The sequence below is a fragment of the Pipistrellus hanaki genome (genome assembly GCF_964339955.1).
Source record: "Pipistrellus hanaki genome assembly, chromosome: 15".
NCBI lineage: Eukaryota > Metazoa > Chordata > Mammalia > Chiroptera > Vespertilionidae > Pipistrellus > Pipistrellus hanaki.
Window position 1 is genome coordinate 28,110,623 of NC_140517.1, and position 21,974 is coordinate 28,132,596.

General features: G+C 40.3%; 1 protein-coding gene across 1 annotated transcript in view; it reads left to right on the forward strand.

Annotated features, from left to right (window-relative positions):
- TDRD12 (tudor domain containing 12) overlaps positions 1 to 21,974 on the forward strand; it is a 114,241-nt gene that overhangs the window by 79,722 nt on the left and 12,545 nt on the right. The window contains exons 15-25 of the mRNA XM_084905689.1: positions 15 to 200; positions 1,753 to 1,909; positions 2,404 to 2,531; positions 3,832 to 4,023; positions 4,452 to 4,580; positions 9,876 to 9,993; positions 11,940 to 12,079; positions 12,202 to 12,422; positions 15,205 to 15,304; positions 19,218 to 19,405; positions 20,141 to 20,351. Of these exons, the coding sequence (XP_084761815.1) occupies positions 15 to 200; positions 1,753 to 1,909; positions 2,404 to 2,531; positions 3,832 to 4,023; positions 4,452 to 4,580; positions 9,876 to 9,993; positions 11,940 to 12,079; positions 12,202 to 12,422; positions 15,205 to 15,304; positions 19,218 to 19,405; positions 20,141 to 20,351 (1,770 nt within the window). The remainder of the gene's footprint in view (positions 1 to 14; positions 201 to 1,752; positions 1,910 to 2,403; positions 2,532 to 3,831; positions 4,024 to 4,451; positions 4,581 to 9,875; positions 9,994 to 11,939; positions 12,080 to 12,201; positions 12,423 to 15,204; positions 15,305 to 19,217; positions 19,406 to 20,140; positions 20,352 to 21,974) is intronic.

Consider the following 21,974-nt stretch of genomic DNA (forward strand, 5'->3'; position numbering starts at 1 on the left):
TTGATGTTTTGTAGGCTCTTCAAAGAAATAAATTTCTGGGACCTAGCCACACTGAATCTTACTCGTGGCCTGCCATAGCACGTGGCTGTGATGTGGTTGTCATTTCTCAGTGTGGAAATGACCCCTTGCTGTACCTTCCACCAGTGCTTACGATTTTGCAAATAGGGGGCTGCTACAAGTCATTACCAAGTAGAAACGGAGTAAGTTGAAGACAATTTTGTTTCACAACAAAATGGATTAAATATTTAAAAATTTACACCTACCTTTGGTAAAATTTAGGTTTCATTATTTATTTGATGTTCAAACTGTCAGGACAGAAACTGTCCTATGAGAAACTTTTACCACAGTCATCGCTTCTCTCACACTATTCTCACCTTTGACCCCCCCAGTTGTGGGCCATCTGCTGAGTCAAGAGAGACCAGCTTTTAAAGACAACTATATAAAAAGTATTTCCTGATTACTTTAGTTGGCCTGGCAACCCTATGAGATGGTCAGGCCATGTGTTCTTTTCACCAGTATTACAGAAGAGAAAATTAAATTAATGGGCAGTTACTGGTTTAATTTCTTAACAGCTGGCAAGTGTGACAAGAAGTGAGCTTAGAATGTAGATTTTCTGTCATCTCGTATCATATTCTTTTAAATATTTTCCCATAGCACCCCCCACACTTTTACAAACCTTTGTTTTTCCCATGTGTCAGAATCTGAAAATAGCTGAGAAAAGATGATAGCAAGGAGAGAAATGGGGTGTGACGATCAAATATTTGACAGTGGGTAATGACGTCTGCTTTGGTGGAATGGCCTTTGTCTCAGATCCTATCCCAAAGGACACCCTGGGAATTGTTCTGCCACTCAGTACAAGGTGAAAAATAGCAGTACGAAAAGACACTTTGGATTGCATTTTAGAAAAGATGACAGTTTACTTTTCGAATTATGCTAGGTAATGACCTTCCTTTGGCAATCTGCATTGGCTAAGTTATTATGTATTGATTTAATAAAACTAAATGGATACATTTATATCTATCAGTTAGTAGCTGACCACGTTGATGAGATGCAGCTTGTGTGGAGATAGAACCCTGGCTGGGCCAGGAAGGGGTGTCCAGGTGTCTCTTGTGTCCACTCTGTTTTCTCTGCATGTCCATGGTCAACCCGCTTTTAGGCCTGGCACCTGGAAGCTGGCACTCACCTGGATCTGTGTGAAGGAAAGTCTCATCATCTCTTCAGTTAGATGAGGGCAGGTGTGCAGGAAGATGTTAGCAGGAGATATCTCTGGCATAGTGGAGGGCAGGTTCAGATGTTGCTATAAGAAACGCAGTCACCTAAGGAAGACATGGTAACCTTTTAAAGGCCCTTTCCAGGAAGCAGTTAGTTCTCCCGTGGGCTCAGGAGCAGGAGCTCTAGAACCAGGTTGCCTGGCTTCAAATCTTGTTGCTTCCATGTGTTAGCTGTGCAGCCTTGGGCACCTGACTTCCCTCTGAGCCACAGACACCTGTGGAATGAGGCAGCACTAGGTTCTGTCCTGTAGGAGTGCTTTAAGGACTAAGTGAATTAATACTTGTGAAGTGCTTAGTTTAAGCCCAGCAAAACCTGTCTCAATCCTTTTTGATGAAATTATATTTTAACTTTTCTGACCTATGTGATGATGATAAAATTTATATAGTGCTTACTCTGGACAAAGAGTCTACATGCTTCACAGATAATGTGTTTGATTCCTAACTTTTGCCCCAAATTTTGTGGATTTGTTTGTCTTTGCAGCCTCTGGCAGTCATCGTGTGCCCTGGGTGGAAAAAGGCCCAGTTTATTTTTGAGCTATTGGGAGACTATGGCGTGTCCTCCAGGCCACTTCATCCTATGTTATTAACAATTGGACTCCACAAAGATGAAGCCAAAAATATGAAGCTTCCAAGGGGGTGTAAGCATCCTTCCAAGCTGTTTGGTTTTCCCTACGGAGCACAGTGGAGCCCTGTCCAGCAGGCCTGGGAGCTGCAGGTGCCAGGGCTGTGTGATGCAGCTGATGGTCACTAGCTCAGGCCGCCCCTGTCAGTTACCGATGGAGATATTATAGATGATGAAGGTTTATCTCTGTGAGAAAAAGAGAGAACTATGTGATTTCATTCACTTATGAACTATCTACTGAGCACCCCCTGTTAGATGCTGACTAAACGCTCCCTGTCTTTTGGCTGTGCAGAACGTGATGGGAGCCAGTTATTTAATCAGATAATGAACGAGGTTGTTAGCCAGGCAGGTAAATGAACGAGGTTGTTGCCTCACCCACCTAAGTAAGAAAAACAGCTTTTTGTGGTGTTAGAAGGCATCTCTAGAAAGTATGTGGAATCTTAGGAAAGGAAATGTTAGAAAAACCTGTGGAAAATCTAAAATGTTAATTTTTTCTCTCTTGAAATATAGGTGATGTAATGGTTACAACACCTCATAGCCTCCTGAGATTTCTCAGATATCAAAGCTTGTTATTTCTTAGACTCTGTCACCTCATTTTGGATGAGGTGGAAGTATTATTCTCTGAAGCTAATGAACAAGTAAGTAAGCATCCATTTCGATGTCATTACTAAAATATATAAAATTAAAGTGTTCACTGTTTTTAGGATTCAAGAAGAGTGTCTATTTGTTGTAGAAGCTGGTAAATTTAAAATTTTTCTCTTTAATTTGTAGATTAAGGAGAGAGAATGTTTTTCTGAAATTTTCTTACTAGTGTTCTCTTTGAAAAGAAAACTATAGAGGTTTTCAAAATTATTTAATATTTTTCTGATTATAAATTTTTTTATATTAGAAATTTTGAGAAATAGAGGAGAGCACTTGAAAACATCCATAACCTTACATTCAGGAAATCACTATTGTTATTATTCTTGTAGTAGTTCTTTCTTTTTTGTAATTCCTCTGTCATAGGAATTAATAATATCAGTACCTTTCTGAGGTCATTTGTAAGTTGCATTTTTTAGTAAATAGCATTGTATTGTTACTATTCTACAGTGTGATCGTTACTTGCTATATGATATTGAATCCTATGGACATAAACATAATTTATTTTAATATTGTCTTATTTTTAGGTATTTAGCATTGTGTGTGTGTGTGTCTTCAGAACATAATACATCTTTTTAGCACATTTCCCATAGGGTAGATTCCTACAAAGGGGGTTGATGGATCAAGACATTTGTTGGAAGCAGTGTAACATGATGACCAAGAGCAGTCATTTGGGAGCAGTGATGGCCTCAGGTTCAAGTCCAAGCTTTAGTTACGACTCTGTCAGTCTGCACAGGGTTTCTGAATGCCTCTATAATCTCAATTCTCATTTGCAAAACTAATATCCAGAATACTGCCTTGCACAGTTGCCTTTCTGGAAGCGATTTACACTCCCTTAGGCAGTGTGCCGCCACACTGCACGCCCTGCACCCCTGGCGGTGGGAGGTCTCAGACCAGCTTTTGTGTAGCCTAACTTGTGATATGGCATCTGATTAGTTCAATCTGTATTTCCTTAATTACTTGTTGAGCATGAATTCATACTGGCCATTTGTTCTCATTCTATGAATTGCTTGTTATTATTTTCTATTGGTGGGTTGTCTTTTTTTAATCAGTTTGTAGAAGTTTTTGTATAAGAATGTTAATCCTTTGGTGCATATGTTACACATATTTACCTGGATGTTAATGTTTTAATTTTGTTTGCACCTAGTATTTTTTCCTTTTTCGTTTTTCTTTTCTTTACTTTTATGTTTGTAAAGGCCTTCCCACTTGAAAACAGAAAATATACAGTCCTTTATCTTTTAAATTCTGTCAAACTAATCTCTTTTGAAATAAAAATGAAATTATACTTTTTTTTTTTAGATGTTTGCTATATTAGATAACTTTAAAAAAAATATTGAAGTTGAAGAAAGGGAATCTGCACCACATCAAATTGTTGCAGTTGGAGTTCATTGGAACAGACATATACAACATTTAATCAAAGAGTTCATGAATGACCCCTACATTGTGATCACCGCCATGGAAGAGGCTGCTCTCTACGGCAATGTCCAACAGGTAATGAGTCATGGAGGTGTGGTGGGGTGCTAGTGAATGTGTCATGACTTAATATTACAAGACTAGAGGCCTGGTGCACGAAATTTGTGCATGGGTAGGGTCCCTAAGCCTGGCCGGCAATTATGGCCGGTCGGGGCCTGCCTCCCCTGGCTGCTGGCCAGAACCTTCTTTCGTTTTGTGCCGCACACTGGTGATCAGCACACATCATAGTGAGTGGTCGAACTTCTGAGGGGACAATTTACATATTAGCCTTTTATTATATAGGATTGTAGCTTTAATTCCATCAGCAAATCTGTAATTGGGAAGTTAAATTTATATTGGTTTCCTATACATCCTTTTCTATTAAAATCACAACTTGCCTAAGTAAAGTAAAACTGGAGCACTTTAAACATTTAAAAAATCACATTGTTTCTGTATTTCATTACTAGGTGGTACATCTTTGCCTAGAAAGTGAAAAAACATCTACTTTACTCCAGACCCTTGACTTCATTCCAAGTCAGGCACAAAAGACCTTAATCTTCACCTGTTCTGTAGCTGAAACTGAAATAATGTGTAAGGTGAGCCTTTCCACACAGAAAATGTTCTTGCTGTTTGTTTAAACTGTGATTGGATTTTGAGTCATTAGAAGAATTATTGAGCAAATATTCGACAGGGGAGTAAAATTTTACAAGTTCAGCATCCATCAGAATGGGTTCTGCTCATAGTGAAAAAGGGTGGCAGGAGGTCTGCCACTGAGGGAAGGGGCCGAGTAGGTGGGGCAGATGTTCCCCAGGGGGGCAGGGCTTTGTATTTTGTCTCAGCAGAGCATTCGAAGGATCTGATTCACGACATCTTCCGTACCCTCTAAGAAAATAGAGAAAATTAACATTAAATATATCATTATGTAGCCAGAAAAGCCAAATAAATTGGCTAAAGATTTATTTAATCTAATTGTATATAAATGAACGCTAAAATGTAGAAATGAGGCCAAATACAGAATAAAGTAAAAGAATCAGTAGTACATTACATTAGAACAATAATGAATCAGCAGGTGAGGTTAAAAAGCTCCTGTTGAGCCCAGCCAGTGTGGCTCAGGGTTGAGTATCCACCTGTGAACAAGGAGGTAATGATGTCCCTGCTACAGGCTCGATCCACAGTTGGGGCGTCACGTGAGGGAGAAAGGGCTGGTCAGTGATTCTCTGCCATTGTTAATGTTTCTGCCTCTCCCTCTCCCTTCTCTGAAATCAATCCATAATAATAAAAGCATAATATGCTAATTAGACTGGATGTCCTTCCGGATGACCTTCCAGATGAAGCCAGGGCTGTAAGGGAAGCCCCCAGGTGCCTACTGGCAGCCGGAAGGAGGTCCGGGTCCCAGGTGCCTGCCAGTGGCTGGAGGGAAGCCCAGGTTCTGGGTGTCCGAGGGAAGACAGTGCTGGCAGCCAGGGGAAGAAAGGCTTGCTTTTGCCCAAATTTCATGCATCAGGCCTCTAGTAAAAATAAATATTTTTAAAAAGCTCCTGTTGATAATAGTGCCATAAATTTGGTGTATACATATAGATATACAGTTAACTCTCAAACAGTACAATCCGAACCACCAAACAGGTTTGAACTGCATGGGTCAACTTATGTTTTTTTTTTTTCTTTTTTCTTTTAAAATTTCTTTTTTTAAAAATATATATTTTATTTATTTTTCACAGAGAGGAAGAGAGAGGGATAGAGAGTCAGAAACATTGATGAGAGAGAATCATCAATCAGTTGCCTCTTGCACATCCCCCACTGGGGATGTGCCCGCAACCAAGGTACATGCCCTTGACTGGAATCGAACCTGGGACCTTTCAGTCCACTGAGCCAAACCGGTTTCGGCTTAAAATTTATCTTTATTGTTGAAAGTATTACAGATGGTCCCTTTGTTTTTGTTTTTCTTTTCCCATTAACCCACTTCATCCCACACCCACCTCTCTCAGGCCTTCACCACACTCTTTTATTTATTTATTTATTTATTTATTTATTTTTTAAATATTTTTTATTGATTTCAGAGAGGGAGAGAGAGATAGAAACCTTGAGGATGAGAGAGAATCATTGATCGGCTGCCTCCCCCACACCCCACACTAGGGACTGAGCCCAAAACCTGGGCATGTGCCCTGCTGGGAATAGAGCCATGACGTCCTGGTTCATAGGTCAACACTCAGCCACTGAGCCATGCTGGCAGGGCTAAAAGCGCACTCGATGCCATGTCCTTGCTGGCTTGGCCTTCCTACTAACGGGTCCTGGGCTCGATTCCAGTCAAGGGCACATGCCTGGGTTGTGGGCTCGATCCCCAGTCGGGGACGCTTCACCACACTCTTGACTGTGTCCATGGGTTATGCATATATGCATATAAATTCCCAGTTAATCCCTCCATACCCACCCTCCCAGCCCCACCTTTCCTCTGAAATTCATCAGTCTGTTCCATGCTTCTATGTCTCTGGATCTATTTTGTTCTTCAGTTTATTTTGTTCATTAGATTCCGTATATGAGTGAGATCATGTGATATTTATCTTTCTCTGACTGGCTTATTTAATTTAGCATAGTACTCTCCAGGTCCATCCATGTTGTTGCAAATGGTAAAAGTTTTTTCGTTGTTATAGCCGAGTTGTATTCGATTGTGTAAATGTACCATAGTTTTTGTCCATTCATCTACTGATAGGCATTTGGGCTGTTTCCAGATCTTAGCTATCAGAATGGCTACCATCAACAAATCCAAGAAATGCTGAAAGTTCGGGCACCCTCTTAAAGGTGCTCTGGCAGAGGGAGGGTGAAGTGGACTGGAGCTCTGAGATTAGAATCCAGGATTGGGAACTCAGGGGATAGAGCTCAGAAGGCAGATACCCCAAATTTCCTGGGCTGACAGTGGAAGACATCTTTCCTACATACACATTTACCTTGCCTGGTGGGGTGTGGGGAAGACACACCCTATTGGAAAACACCTTCTCCTGAGGCCACTTGAGAGATTAAAAGTAACAATTAGCCTCCAGACAGAAGTAACTGCCCCACCCTGTTGAAAAAACTCTTGCCACACCTGAGGATGATTGCTTGGGGCAATTCAAGTCGAAATCCTATTAATCCATAGATAGAGGTGGTCTCTGGAGGCTTTGAGTCTTTGCCGAGCCAATTAGTCAGAAATAGCCTTTAACACTGTCCTGCACTAGAGATTGAGAGGTATAGAGGATCTACCTAAATCATAGTCACACACCCAAACAACCAAAATAAGGAAACAAAGAAACAACCCCTATAAAGAACTATAGAAAGAACTATAGAATTCTCCAAAAGAAGAGAGAAATTTATCTGAAAAATAAAGAACACATTGGAAGGAATACACAGCAGATAAGAGAAAGCTGAGGATCAAATCAGTGAATTAGAAGACAGAGTTGAAAATATCACTGAATTAGAGAACCAAAAAGAAAAAAATATTTAACAAATAGGAGAATGGCATAAGGGATCTGTGGGACAATGTGAAACATAACAATATTAGAATAGTAGGTGTTCCAGAAGAGGCAGAAAGGGAGAAAAGAATAGAAAAGGTATTTGAAGAAATAATGGTAGAAAACTTCCATAACCTGGTAAAGGAAAAAGTCACACAAGTTCAGGAGGCACAGAGAAAGAACCCCAAACAAGAAGAACCCAAACAGACCCATGACCAGACACATCTTAATTAAAATGACAAGAATTAACGACAGAGGATCTTAAAGGCAGCAAGAGAAAAACAAAACAAAAACTGTTACCTACAAAGGAGTTCCCATAAGGGCTACCACCTGATTTCTCATCAGAAACTATACAGGCCAGAAGGGAATGGCATGAAGTACTTAATGTAATGGAAAGGCAGGATCTGAGACCAAGATTACTATATCCAGCAAGGCTGTCATTCAAAATAGACTGTCAAATAAAGAGGATCCCAGACCAAAATAAATAAATAAATAAATAAATAAATAAATAGTAACAGTTTATCACCTTCAAGCCAACATTACAAGAAATGCTAAGGGGATTGTTGTGAGGGATTGCTGAGAAGAAGAAACAGAGAGAGAATCCTAGCCATACAGAATTAAAATGGCTATAAGTACCTCTCAATAATAACCCTAAATGTAAATGGACTAAATGCTCCAATCAAAAGGTGTAGGGTAGCTGAATGGATACAAAAACATGACCCAACTATATGCTGTCTACAAGAGACCCACCTCAAAACAAAAGACACACACAGGATGTAAGTGAAGGGAAGGAAAAAATTTTTCCATGCAAATGAAAAAGAAAAAAAAAGCTGGAGTAGCAATACTCATATCCGACAAAATAGACTAAAAGCATCATGCTAAGCGAAACAAGCTAGTTGGAGAAAGATAAATATCATATGATTTCACTCATTTGAGAAATATAATGAACAACATAAAATAATGAACAAAAATAGCCAAAACCGGTTTGGCTCAGTGGGTAGAGCATTGGCCTGCAGACTGAAGGGTCACAGGTTCGATTCCGGTCAAGGGCATGTACCTTGGTTGCGGGCACATCCCCAGTAGGGGGCGTGCAAGAGGCAGCTGATTGATGACTCATGGATGTTTCTAACTATCTCCCTCTCTGTAAAAAAATCAATATATATATATATATATATATATATATATATATATATATATATATATGAATAAAATAGAGCCAGAGGGGAAAAATATATACTAGAATATAATAGAAGTAATCCTGTTATTTGCAGATTTCTAATAATTCCTACAACTTTTGTGATATCATACTATATTAGTACAGTTTTGGTAATATTATACTTAAAATCCTTTAATTCTTTAAATATTAATGTTTGTTGCATGTAATATTATATGTAAGATAATTTTTCTTGAATAATTGGTATTTATTGCATGTAACATTATTTAAAATAATTTTTCTTGAAAAAACAAAACAAAAACTGGCTCTAGTTGGTTTGGCTCAGTGGATAGATTGTCAGCCTGAGAACTGAAAGGGTTGATTGCGGTCAAGGTCACGTGCCTGGGTTGATTGCGGTCAAGGTCACGTGCCTGGGTTGTGGGCTTGATCCCCAGTGGGGGACTTATAGGAGGCAGCTGATCCATGATTCTCCCTCATCATGGATGTTTCTGTTTCTCTTTCCCTCTTTTTTCCTCTCTCAAATCAATAAAATATATATTTAAAACAAAACAAAACAAACAGAAAACAAAAAAAGTAAAACTAGAAAAAAAAAGAAAAGAAACCTGAAACACCAATCAGAAGGGATATATGCACCGCTATGTTCATATAGCACCATCTATAATACACGGGTTTTTTCAATGAATACATTTAGTTCTGTAATTGTATTTTCTCTTCCTTAACATTTTTTCTCTAGCTTTATTGTAAGAATACAGTATATAATACAGATAACATACAAAATGTGTGTTAATTGAGTGTTTTCAGTAAGGCTTGTGGTTAAAAGTGGTTATAAGTAGTTAACATTTCGGGGGAGTCAAAAACGGATTTTCAACTGCATGGGAGGTTAGCACCCCTAACCCATATGTTGTTCAAGGGTCTACTATATGTACAGATATCTGTATATATATGTGTATACACACATATTCATACACATGCATATGCATGTGTGCATTATTTGAAATGAAGGAAAATAATTCAGCAAAATAATGTTTGTTTCACTTGAGCAAAATTTTAGATCTAAAATAGGGAATTCTGGAAATATATTTATTTATATCAACAATCATCTCATTATAGGAATTATTTTATCAGTGATACAACCCTCATAGATAATTTTAAATGGTTTATATTGATGATTATTGACAGAACAAATTCAAGTTTATGTTCTTGACTGTGAACTGTTCTCTTGGTTTCATCTTTAGGTGGTAGAAAGCAGTTCAATATTTTGCTTGAAAATGCATAAAGAAGTGGTTTTTAATTTAAAAAGTGTATTAGAACAGTGGAAGAAGAAGTTAAGTTCTGGCTCTCACATTGTATTAGGTATGTGTTTTAATTTCTCCTTATATTTAGAGAAGGCAGAGGTATTAGGAATCATGCCTTCAATTCATTTATGTATCTCATCTCCAAATTTCTCATCATTCCCCAGATTTATTCAGAATTTGTTTATCTGAATTTCAAAATGAAAATTAACCTCTATTAAGATTTTAACTTTGCCCTAGTCAGTGTGGCTCGGTTGGTTGGGTGTTATCCTGTGCACTGAAAGGTCACCGATTCAGTTTTCTTTAGGGCACATGCCCTGCTTTCGGGCTTGCTTGATCCCTGGTAGGGGCATGCAGGAAGCAACTGATGAATGTTTTACTCTTACATCAATGTTTCTTTCTCTGCCTCTCCCTTTCTCTTTCTCTAAGAATCAATACAAATATATATATATATATAAAATGTTTAATATTGAAGTGGATCTAGGTTGTCGTCGTCCCCCCCCCCCCCCCCCCCCCCCCCGGCTCTCAGGATGTTAGGCAGTAACCTTCCTTAGTCCAGACATTTTCCCTAGAGTTCCAGCTTGAGGATTACTGTCTCATTTATAGAGACACATGTATATGTCATACATGACTGTGACATTTAGTATTAGAAATTTAAAAGTCAACCCTAACCGGTTTGGCTCAGTGGATAGAGTGTAGGCCTATGGACTCAAGGATCCCAGGTTTGATTTTGGTCAAGGGCATGTACCTGGGTTGTGGGTACATTCCCAGTAGGGGGCGTGCAGGAGGCAGCTGATTGATGTTTCTCTCTCATTGATGTTTCTAACTCTCTATCCTTCTCCCTTCCTATCTGTAAAAAAAATCAATAGGCCGAGACCGGTTTGGCTCAATGGATAGAGCGTCGACTTGGGGACTGAGGGATCCCGGGTTCGATTCCGGTCAAGGGCATGTACCTTGGTTGCGGGCAAGTCCCCGGTGGTGGGTGTGCAGGAGGCAGCTGATCGATGACTCTCTCTCATCGATGCTTCTAACTCTCTATCTCTCTCCTTTCCTCTCTGTACAAAATCAATAAAATAAAATAAAAATCAATAGAATACATTTAAAAATTTTTTTAAAAGTCAATATGTATAAAATAAATGTTAAAATAGATATGGGCAGCCTAAATTTTTAACAAAAAGAGGGTTTTTTCCCCCTTAAGCTAAAAGGAGACCACTTTTTCTCTGGAATTTAATCACAGGGCTGTGACATATATTGGAAAAAATTGGAAAGCCCTGGCACAGTAGCTCAGTTGGTTAGAGTGTTATCCTGATATGCCAAGGCCATGGGTTCCATCCCTGGTCAGGGTACATACAAGAAGCATCCAGTGACTGCATAAACAAGTGAAACAGCAAAGCGATGTCTCCCTCTTCCTCCTCTCCCCCTCCTCCTGCTTCCTCCCTCTGTCTCTCAAGTCAATAAATAAAAGAAAAAGGTCCTGGCTGGTGTTGCTCAGTGATTGAGCATAGATCTATGAACCAGGAGGTCACAGTTGGATTTCCAGTCAGGGCACACACCTGGGTTGTGGGCTCAATCCCCAGTAGGGGATGTGCAGGAGGCAGCCAATCAATGATTCTTCCTCATCACTGATGTTTCTATTGCTCTCTTTCTCTCCCTTCCTCTCTGAAATGAGTAAAAATACATTTTTTAAAAAGAAAGAAAATGGAAAGCCTTTTTTTGCATCTCAAAAGTAAAATGCAATAAAGAAATGTATTGAAGTACTAGAGGCCTGATGCATAAAATTCGAGTAAGGGCCTTGGTCCCCGTCACCGGGTGGCTGCCTCTGCCTTGGTCCCCAGCTTCTGCTGCCTCTGCTTCAGCCCCTACCCACCACAGCTTTGTCTAGAAGGAAGGATGTCTGGTCTTATGAGCATATTATGCTTTTATTATCATAGATGGTTGCTGGAATTGTTTGGTAGAGTGCAGTAAAACCATAGTCTCATTTGAAATTGTCGGTCTCCTTTTCTCTAGCCTTAACTGACGACTGCATCCCACTCTTGGCCATCACTGATGCCACGTGTGTGATTCACTTCAGCTTTCCTTCCTCACCAAAAATTTTTGGTGGACGTCTATATTGCATGTCTGATCATTTTCAGAGTTTAACTGAACAGGTTTGATTATGTTTTATTATCTTTAAATATTCTACTGTGCAATAAAAAATTCAGAATCCACAAAGTTTTATTGTTCAGACTGGTATGGATGATCCACTTTCTTTATTCACCCTGATTTTAAGGGTTCTATTGCAAAACAGGGAGGTAAAAAGACCAAATCTGTCTTGCTGCTGACGGAGAGAAGTTCGTGCCATGCTGTGGGTGTTTTGCGATACTTGGAAAGAGCAGATGCCAAGATTCCATCAGAGCTGTATCAGTTTACTGCAGGCGTTCTAGAAGCCAAGGAGGAAAAGAAAGCCGGGAGGCCTCTCTGTCCATATCTTAAGGCTTTTGGATTTTGCAAGTAAGTCAGGCATCATTTTTTTTTTTTATCATTGACGTGTACAGTAAAGGGCACAGGGGGTCAGTTTAAGCTCCATGACTTGTTCCATGTGTGCACCCATGTAAACCACCACCTGGCTCTAGAGAGCGCCCCAAAACCCTTTCATGCTCCTTTCCAAGGTGCCCTTCCTCCAGAAGTAACACCCTCCTGATATCATTCAGCACTGATCCGTTTTGCTTGTTTTTTACTTCATATTCAACCTAATATCTGTGACATTTATTTGTATATGTATATCAGCCTTTTGCTTATTTGTTTATTTAGTAGCTCAGTATTTTATTATATGAATACTAGAGGCCCGGTGCACAATATCATGTACGGTGGGGTCCTTCGGCCTGGCAAGTGATTGGGGCCAATTGGGGCCATCTTGCCCAGTCCCAATCAGGGCCGGCTGGCCATGGGGAGGGACCATGGGAGGTTGGCTGTGGGAGCGCACTGACCACTAGGGACAGCTCCTGCAATCAGTGTCTGCTCTCTGGTGGTCAGTGTGTGTCATAGCTACTGGCTGGTCACTTAGGCTTTTATATCCTATCTAATAAAGAGGGAATATGCTAATTTACCATCACACCCTCACAAATGGCAGTGCCCACAACTAATAAAGAGGGAATATGTTAATTAACATGCCCTCACAAGATGGTGGTACCCACAGCCACAAGATGGTAGGGCCCAGTCCTCTCATCCTTACCTCATACAGCTGGAGTCCCCCAGTTTCCTCAGCCCCACCTCACCCAGTCCCTGCAGCATCCAGCCTCATCCAGCCTCACTCCCTCAGTCTCTCAGCCCTGCCTCACCCAGCTGGAGTCCCCCAGTCCCCTCAGTTCCGCAGGGGAGGGAAGTTGGAGGCAATTGGGCTCGCAGGGAAGGGCAGTTGAGGACAATCATGTCAGCAGGGGAGTGGTTAGGAGCCAGCAGTCCCGGATTGTGAGAGGGATGTCCAACTGCCGATTTAGGCCTGATCTGGCAGTTGGACATCCCTCAAGAGGTCCCAGATTGGAGAGGGTACAGGCTGGGCTGAGGAACCCCCTCACACCCCCCACCCCGTGCACAAGTTTCATGCATCAGGCCTCTAGTACATAGATAACACAATGTGTATATCTATTCTTTTCTTGATGATCCTATGAGTTGTTTCCAGTTTGGACTATTATATAGGAAGCTGCTGTGAACATTCTTATACCTATATTTTTGTGGAAATATGAACCCATTTCTATATACTTTGGAGTGGAATTGCTAGATCATGGGATAAGCATATGTTTAACTTTTCCAAAGTGCTTGACCATTTTACAGTTTAATCAGTAACATGTGAGAAAGTTTGAGTTACTTTATATCCTCACCAACACTTAGTATTCTGGGATGTAGAGGTAAATCATTGTGATTTTCTTTTGTTTTCCTAATAATGATGTTGACTGTCTCTTCATATGCTTGTGGCACATTAGAGAATCCTCTTTTTGTGATATGCCTATTCAGGTCTTTTGTCTATTATTATTAAAAGGATTTATTCTGATTGACCCACAGGTTGAGAACTGCTAGCAGGGTCGCCTAAGACCATCGGAAAACACAGATATTTATATTATGATTTATAATAGTAGCAAAATTACAGTTATGAAGTAGCAACAAAAATAAGTTTATGGTTGAGGAACTGTATTAAAGGGTCGCAGCATTAGAAAGTTTGAGAACCACTGCTCTAGAGGCTTTGCAGCTTTGGCTTCACATTTAGGTGTGTGATCCAAATTGAGTTAACTTTTGTGTACAGTGTGAGATTTGAGGCACAGCTTACTTTTTGCAATCACTTGCTGCAGCATCATTTATTTAAATCATCATTGTGTCCTCACTGAGTTGGTGTCTTTAATATAAACCAGATGATAGTATATGTGTTCCCTTTGTGGACTCTTTTGGTTACATCAGCCTACTTGTCTATCCTTATACCAGTCTATTTTTTTCTCAAGTATTGTAGCATATTTTATAGTGAGTCTTGGCATCTGGTATATTAAGTTCTCCAACTTTACCCTTCTTCAAGGTTGTTTTGGCTACTATAAGTCTCTTGCTTCTCTATATACATTGTAGTATACAGGTTTGTCAACTAGTTCAAAAACTCAGCTGGAATTTTGATAGCAACTGCATCGATTCTATAAATCAGTTTGGAGAACTTGAATATCTTAACAGTCATAGGAGCCTCTCCCTGATCCAGACATAATGCCATTACTTGATACATAAATGGATGGCTGGGACTGGGTAGTAGATGTCTAATAATTTATTTTTTGGATTTAATGTAATTTTAAGATAACTTGACATGTATTTTTTAAATCTATGTTACATTGAACAGTATTATCAGCAGTTTCCACTATGCCTTCAAATAGAATGTTGACTTTTAAAGCTGAAGCTTAAACTACTTCTAAGTTTGGGTTAAGGCAATCATGTCAAACTCAAAAGCTAACAGGTCAAATAAAGGAGGCATGTGGCCCACAGGCTGTGAGTTTGACATGCTTTGGTTAAGGACTGGCTTAGAGTCTTTATCTTGGAAATCCATTTTATTCATTTATGTATTATACTTAAGAATGTCTAAAGAAATAATGAAGTAACTCCTTAATTCAGCATTAATTAAAATTTAGGGTCCTTTTTTTATATACTTTGTTAGTATCATCTGAAGTACTTAGTATATTATTTATCTTTTAAAATGTTTCAAGTAAAAGTTCTCTGATTTAAATTATAGATTTATATCTGGTTTTAAAATCTGGCTACTTTTTTTCAGAGACAAAAGGATTTGTCCTGATCGACACCATATTAATCCAGAAATAGACAATCCAAGAAAATTATCCAACCATGCTATACCAATGTTTGGATACATTAAAGTAAGTTCTGAAAATTGTTTTGTTGAATGATTAATGGTCATTTTAATGAACATATTTTTTGCCGAAACCGGTTTGGCTCAGTGGATAGAGCGTCGGCCTGCGGACTGAAAGGTCCCGGGTTCAATTCCGGTCAAGGGCATGTATCTTGGTTGCAGGCACATCCCCTATGAGATGTGCAAGGGGCAGCTGATCGATGTTTCTCTCTCATTGATGTTTCTAGCTCTCTATCTCTCTCCCTTCCTCTCTGTAAAAAAATCAATAAAATATATATCTTTAAAAAAGATAATGAACATATTTTTTAAGCAGCAAAATCTTAGTATAATATAATTATGACTTCTAGTGTTCAGTATTAATTTACCACCATTAATTCAACAATAGGCACATATCCTTAGAAGGCTCCCAGGTTATTTAGAAAATCAAGATCAAATTGGGAAAGTGGATAAACCCCTTCAACAATTTCAGAAAGAAAGTTGTTTTTTGGGGGAAAGATTATTAAAAATAATGTATTGATCACATGAATCTTTTCAGAACATCCATGATTATTGCTTTGAGGAAAAATCTGAGACGCAGAGAGAATCGCTGAGTTAAGAGTTTGTTGCTTTAAAAAAAAAAACTTTTTATTACTTTTTGAGTTTGATTTCTTTTCACCTTTCCTTTCCCTTAAAGTATATCTGTTGTGCTCTTTTCATTTTCTGGGGCTGCGGTAACAAACCACAAACGGCCTGACTCACAACAACAGATTTATTGTCCTGGTTGAGTGTCATCCTGTGCACCGGAAGGTCATACTAGTAGGTTTGATTCCTGGTCCCAGCACATACCCAGGTTTCAGGATGGATCCTCATGTTTCTCTCTCACATGGATGTTTTTTTCAACTACTTGAGTAAATACCAAAGATTGTGATTGCAGGATTGTATAGTAAGAATTTTTGTTTTGTAAAAAACTGCCATACTGTTTTCTGAAGGGCCTGTACCATTTTTCAATCCCACCAGCAGTGAATGAGTTATAGCAGCATTTGACATTGTCAGCGTTTTGGCTCTTATTAGCTTTTCTAATAGGGTATTTTTTCCCTTGAATTTTAGAGAGTGGAAGGGAGAAATGGAAGGAAATATCAGTGATTGGTATCCTTCCATACACACCTTAACCAGGGCCAGGGATTGAACCTGCAAACCAAGGTTTGTGCCCTTGACTAGGAATCAAACCCGAGACCCTTCAGTGTATGGGCTGACAATCTGTCTACTGAGCCATACCAGCTAGGGTGGTAGCGGCATCTTGTTTTATTTTGTATTTCCCTGATAACATATGATTTTGTTTTATCTTTTTTAACCCTCACCCGAGGATATTTTTCCATTGATTTTTAGAGAGAATGAAGGCGGAGAGACAGAGAAATATATCAATGGTTGCATCTGGTGCCGGGGATTGAGCCTGCAATTGAAGTGTGTGCCTTTGATGGGTATTGAACCTGGGACCCTTCAGTCTGCAGGCCGACGCTTTATCCACTGAGCCAAACCATCTAGGGCCCTGATGATTTTTGAACATCTTTTCATATGCTTATATTTGTCACTTGTATATTTTCTTTGGTGGGTGGTGGGATATTAGTTCGGGTTTTTTTGTCCTATTTTGTTGTTGTTAATTCTCACTCCAGGATATTTTTTCCATTGATTTTTGGGGAGAGTGGAAGGGAAAAGAGAGAGAGAGTAAGAAACATCGATGAGAGACATTGATTGGTTGCCTTCTGAAGGGGCTGGGAATCAAACCTACGAGTCTTCAGCGCACAGATCAGTGCTTACCTATTAAGCAACACTGGCTGGGCTGCCCATTTTTTAATTTGGATGTATGTTGTTTTTTTAAAATCTTTACTGTTGAGAATATTACAGATGTTTCCTTTTTTCCTCTCATTGCCCCCCACTACCCTGTTACCGCTCCACTCCAGGCCTTCACCACCCTATTGTCTGTATCTATAGGTAATGCATATATGTATGTAAGATCTTTGGTTAATCTCTCTCTGCCTCCCAATCCTCTTCTGAGATTTGTGAATCTGTTCCATGGCTCTTATTCTATTTTATTAATCAGTTTATTATGCTCATTAGGTTTCTTATTCATTTGATTTTTAAATTTAGTTGTTGATAGACATGTATTTACTGCCATTTTATTATTCAACTTTTTTCTCTTCCTCTCCTTCCTCCTCTTCCATCTCCTCCTCTTCTCCTCCTGCTCCTCCTCTCCTCTTTCCCCCTTCTCCCTTCTGCACGCCTCCCCCAACATTTCATGTAATAACTGATTTGGTGGCAATGAACTCATTTAGCTTTTTCTTGTCTGTTCATCACTTTGAATATTTCTTGCCACTCCCTTCTGGCCTGCATAGTTTCTGTTGAGAAATCAGCTGACAGTCATATGGGCACTCCCTTGTATGTAATCAACTGTTTTTCTCTTGCTGCTTTTAATATTCTTTGTCTTTAGCCCTTGGCATTTTAATTATGACGTGTCTTGGTGTGGTCCTTTTTTTGATCCTCTGGTTTGGGACTCTATGGGCTTCCTAGACTATTTCTTTCACCAGGTAGGAGACGTTTTCTATCATTATTTCTTCAAATAGGTTTTCAATATCTCACACCCTCTCTTCTTCTTGCACCCCCATTATGTGAATGTTGGTACTCTTGAAGTTGTCCAGAGGCTTCTTATACTATCTTCATATTTTTTTATTATTTTTTATTTTTGCTTTTCTGAGTAGGTGTTTTTTGCTCCCTCATTTTCAAATTATTGATTTGATTCTTGGAATCTTCTAATTCTCCTGTTAAATCCCTATAAATTATTCTTTATTTCAATTAGAATATGCTTAATTTCTTACGGGTCATTTTCACGTCTTTGACATTATCACTAAGATGCTTGAAAGTCTTACTAAGTCCCTTGGAGCTCTCATTAATTCCCTTGAAACTCTCATTAAGACCCTTGAATAACTTGATAACCATTGTTTTTAATTTTGTTTTCAGTAGTTTTCTTGCTTCTATTTCTTTCATTGTGACATTTTTCTCTGTCTCCACATTTTGGCTGCTTCCCTGTGTTTGTTTCTCTGTATTGGGAAGAGTTGCTATGTTTCTTGGAATTGGTAGAGTGTCCGTCCTTGTGTAGTAAGTGTTCTATAGGGGCCAGCTTCCCCAGTCACCGGATCTAGGCACTCTAGGTGTACCCCTTTGTGGGCTGTATGCTCTGTCTTATTGTAGTTGAGCTTTGATTGCTGTTGGTGTCACTGGGAGGAATAGACCTCCAGGCCAATTGGCTGTGAAGACCAGCTGCATCCACAGTGGAAGCTGGGGCTTTGGTGCTCACTGAGTCTGCCCCTTAAGTGTGTCATGTTGTAATCTGGTGTGGTCTGAAGTTGTTAACTCAGGGCCCCTGGGGCCACCTGGCAGGAACTACAAAGAGATCTGTAGATGGCTGCTACTTGTATTGGGCTAGGAAGTGCCCAGGCAAAGCCCAGCTGTGAAGCAAGGCAGGCTGGTGCTAGTGCCAGGTCTTGGGCCTTTTATGGATAGGTTTGCTGACAGCTGCTGCTGTTTCCAGAGATTTTAACAAAATCTGAAGCCTGAGCTAGGACAGGGCATTCATATGGAAAAGCTGCTGCAAACAGCTTGGGTTGGGGTGAGGCTGCAAATTTCATGCATCAGGCCTCTAGTTTTACAATAATGAGTTTTACAAAAAAAAAAAAAAAAAAAAAAAGTCTGGTAGATTTAAAGTGAAGCTAATTATTTGTGGATAGAATAATGTTTTTATTGTGTTTTGCTTGCTTGTTGGCCAGTTTTCCAGTTTATTTTTCTATCTCTGTTCATGTGCTTTGGGTTCTTAAGTCAGGAGTTGATTTTTGCAGACAGGTCCTGAGTTTAGCTTGATTTTATTTCCTGGCCATGTTTTTATATTTCAGATAATACCCTTTTACATTTTGAATGCAACGAATTACTTTGGTCGTATAGTTGATAAACATGTGGATCTTTATGCAACTCTTAATGCTGAAATGAAGCAGTATTTTGAGGATTCCAGTAATAAAACAGCCATTGAAAAGGTGGAGAAATTTGGATTATATGGATTAGCAGAGAAAACACTTTTTCACAGGTAGAATGTCTATTATTTCATCTTGAAAAGTTATGAAGCACTAGGTGACTTGAACCGCTATTGAACCCCCATTTTCACTTCTGTTCGTTCGGCCCACTGTTTACTTGTTAGGTCTGCTGACTCCCAGGATGGTAATGTTAAGGTTATGGCCCCCAGATCCTGGGCACAGTTCCACAACTGGAACTCAGAGCTTTGATCACAGAGCCTGGATGACTGTAGTGTTTATATACTGACAGTTGTGGAGCCATCATTGTGTGCTAAATACAAATATATCTTTAACTCAATTTTCACAAAGGATGTGGCATTGTTCCCATTTTACAGATAGGCATACTGAGCCTTGGCGAGGCTGTATATTTCGTCTAAGGTCAATTCAATACGTGGCAGTGTTCCAATCTGGGCATTCGATGACTCACATACTTGTTGGCACCTGTATCCTTTGAATGCCACATCCTACTCCACTTGGTGATAACCTATCGATAGATTGAGGAAGTTTTAATTTGCTACGTTAATTTTTAATGTGTTGTCAAATAAAGGGATCTACTCTATTTGAGGTATGCTTTAAATAAACCATTGCTAAGTGTTCTTGACAGCTCTAGGTATTTTATTCCTAGTATGGAATAAAACAATGCAGCTCGGGGTCTTATTATATATTTAGCACGTAATGGGTAAGCTGAGGCAAAGGTTATCTCCATTTTGGAATCTCTGTGTTAAACCGGTGCCACTGCTGTTCTTCAGAGTTCAGGTGTTGGAGGTGAGCCAAAAAGCAGACACATGGGCCCTAGACACTGTCCTTGTGAAGTTTATAGATGAAGGCAGGACTGGACCCATCCCCAGAGACCAGCTGCTGCATCTCCCAGAAAACTTCCAGGCTCTGCCCCCCCAAGCCATGGAGTTCATTGTTTGTAGAGTGAAACCTGCTGACAATGAAATTGAATGGAACCCAAAGGTGAGCGGTATTTCGGCTTTTTATAGTTTGCTGGCTTTTAGAGTATACTTAACACAGAACTGAGGTTTACTTGAATGTACAGTGTTGAGGTTGGGTAAATGCTTCCTGTTTCTGAGCAGAGAAAGCACGCTCTGCCTGGGTCCCTGCAGGCATGGGCTGTGCTGACGGCCAGCCTGCAGAGACCCAGCTCTGACAGGCACCCCTTTTGCTGGGGGCGGCTGCCATCATCATCATCAGCTCTCACAGACGTAGCATTGGTGGGAAGCGTGTGTCGTGACAAAGTAAATTGGCTGTCAGCTTCAGGAGAAGCAACAGTGTGAGAACCTACAAAATGGATACCCTGGCCAGAGGGGCCACCCGTGATGCCACTTTCTGGAGTGACCAGGTAATTCCGTGGGGTTGGGAGGATGGACGAGGAAAGAGAGAGAACAGACAAGCTCTCAAATGAAGGAACATTTCTCTGGGCCTTTTGGAGGAGTGACTAGGATGTCACCAAGAGGATTGGATGAGGCCGTGAGGCCAAGAAAACAACATGAGCCAGGACAAGGGGCACGGAAGAGTGGTCCAGGGTGGGCTCCCGCGGCCTCTCAACATGGGCTGCAGAGGCGCTCGCCGCCTAGGAGAGGTCACCAGACAGTCCTCATCCCCAGAGCAATGAGGCCTGTTCATAAGGACGCCCTGGTTCTTCAGAGGAAGTTAGTGTTGTATCCTCTGATTAGTAGGAAATGAAATAAGCCATTGCAGCTGGCAAAGTAAAAACAATTTGGGTTATACACAAGGTTGCATGATATTCAGGAAATACATAGGTGAATGTTTCCACCACACAGGGTGAGCACACAGCCTTCTGTCGTGAGTTTAGTATAATAGACCGTTACTTACTAAATAGCAGTCTTTTCCTTCACAGAAAGTATTTGCTGATTGTCCACTGTGTGCTGGTGCCATATGTATTCTGGGGGTGTAGCCATTAGCAAGAAAGTCATGGTCAAGAAGCATCTGGTCTGTCAAGGAGATCAACCACAAGTATTTCTTAAAGAGGAGCCTTCTGTAGAAATGGGGGCAATGTTCTCCTGGGCGTGTTCTTTTAAATTAATTAGCAAGTTCAGTGGAGGGGAAATAATCCAGTCACAAAGAATCAGCTCCCTTCCAGTCTGCTTTACTGGAGTCGAAATGTGCCTGACAGTGCTCAGACAGGTCTCATCTGCTAGGCCTCTCAGGTCCTGGTGCAGAGCAGCTCCACGCGTGCCTGCCTCCCCTGCACCTGCAGGAACGCTACTTCACTCCCATTGAGCTTTCAAGGAAATAAACATCCACCCTTAAAGACAGGTTGATAGTTACAGAGGAGGTGGGGACACATGACCAGGGTAGGAAGCACTCAGTATTAGGAGTCCAGAGGCATGGACCTGGTGAACTTGGCCTGAGCACCTGCCCTTTTGTTGTTAATCCTCACCTGAGGATATTTTTCCATTGATTTTCAGAGGAAGTGGAAGGGAGTGAGGGAGGACAAGAGGTAGGGGTGTGTGTGTGTGTGTGTGTGTGTGTGTGTGTGAGAGAGAGAGAGAGAGAGAGAGAGAGAGAGAGAGAGAGAGAGAGAGATATGTGACAGAGACACATTGGTTGGTTACC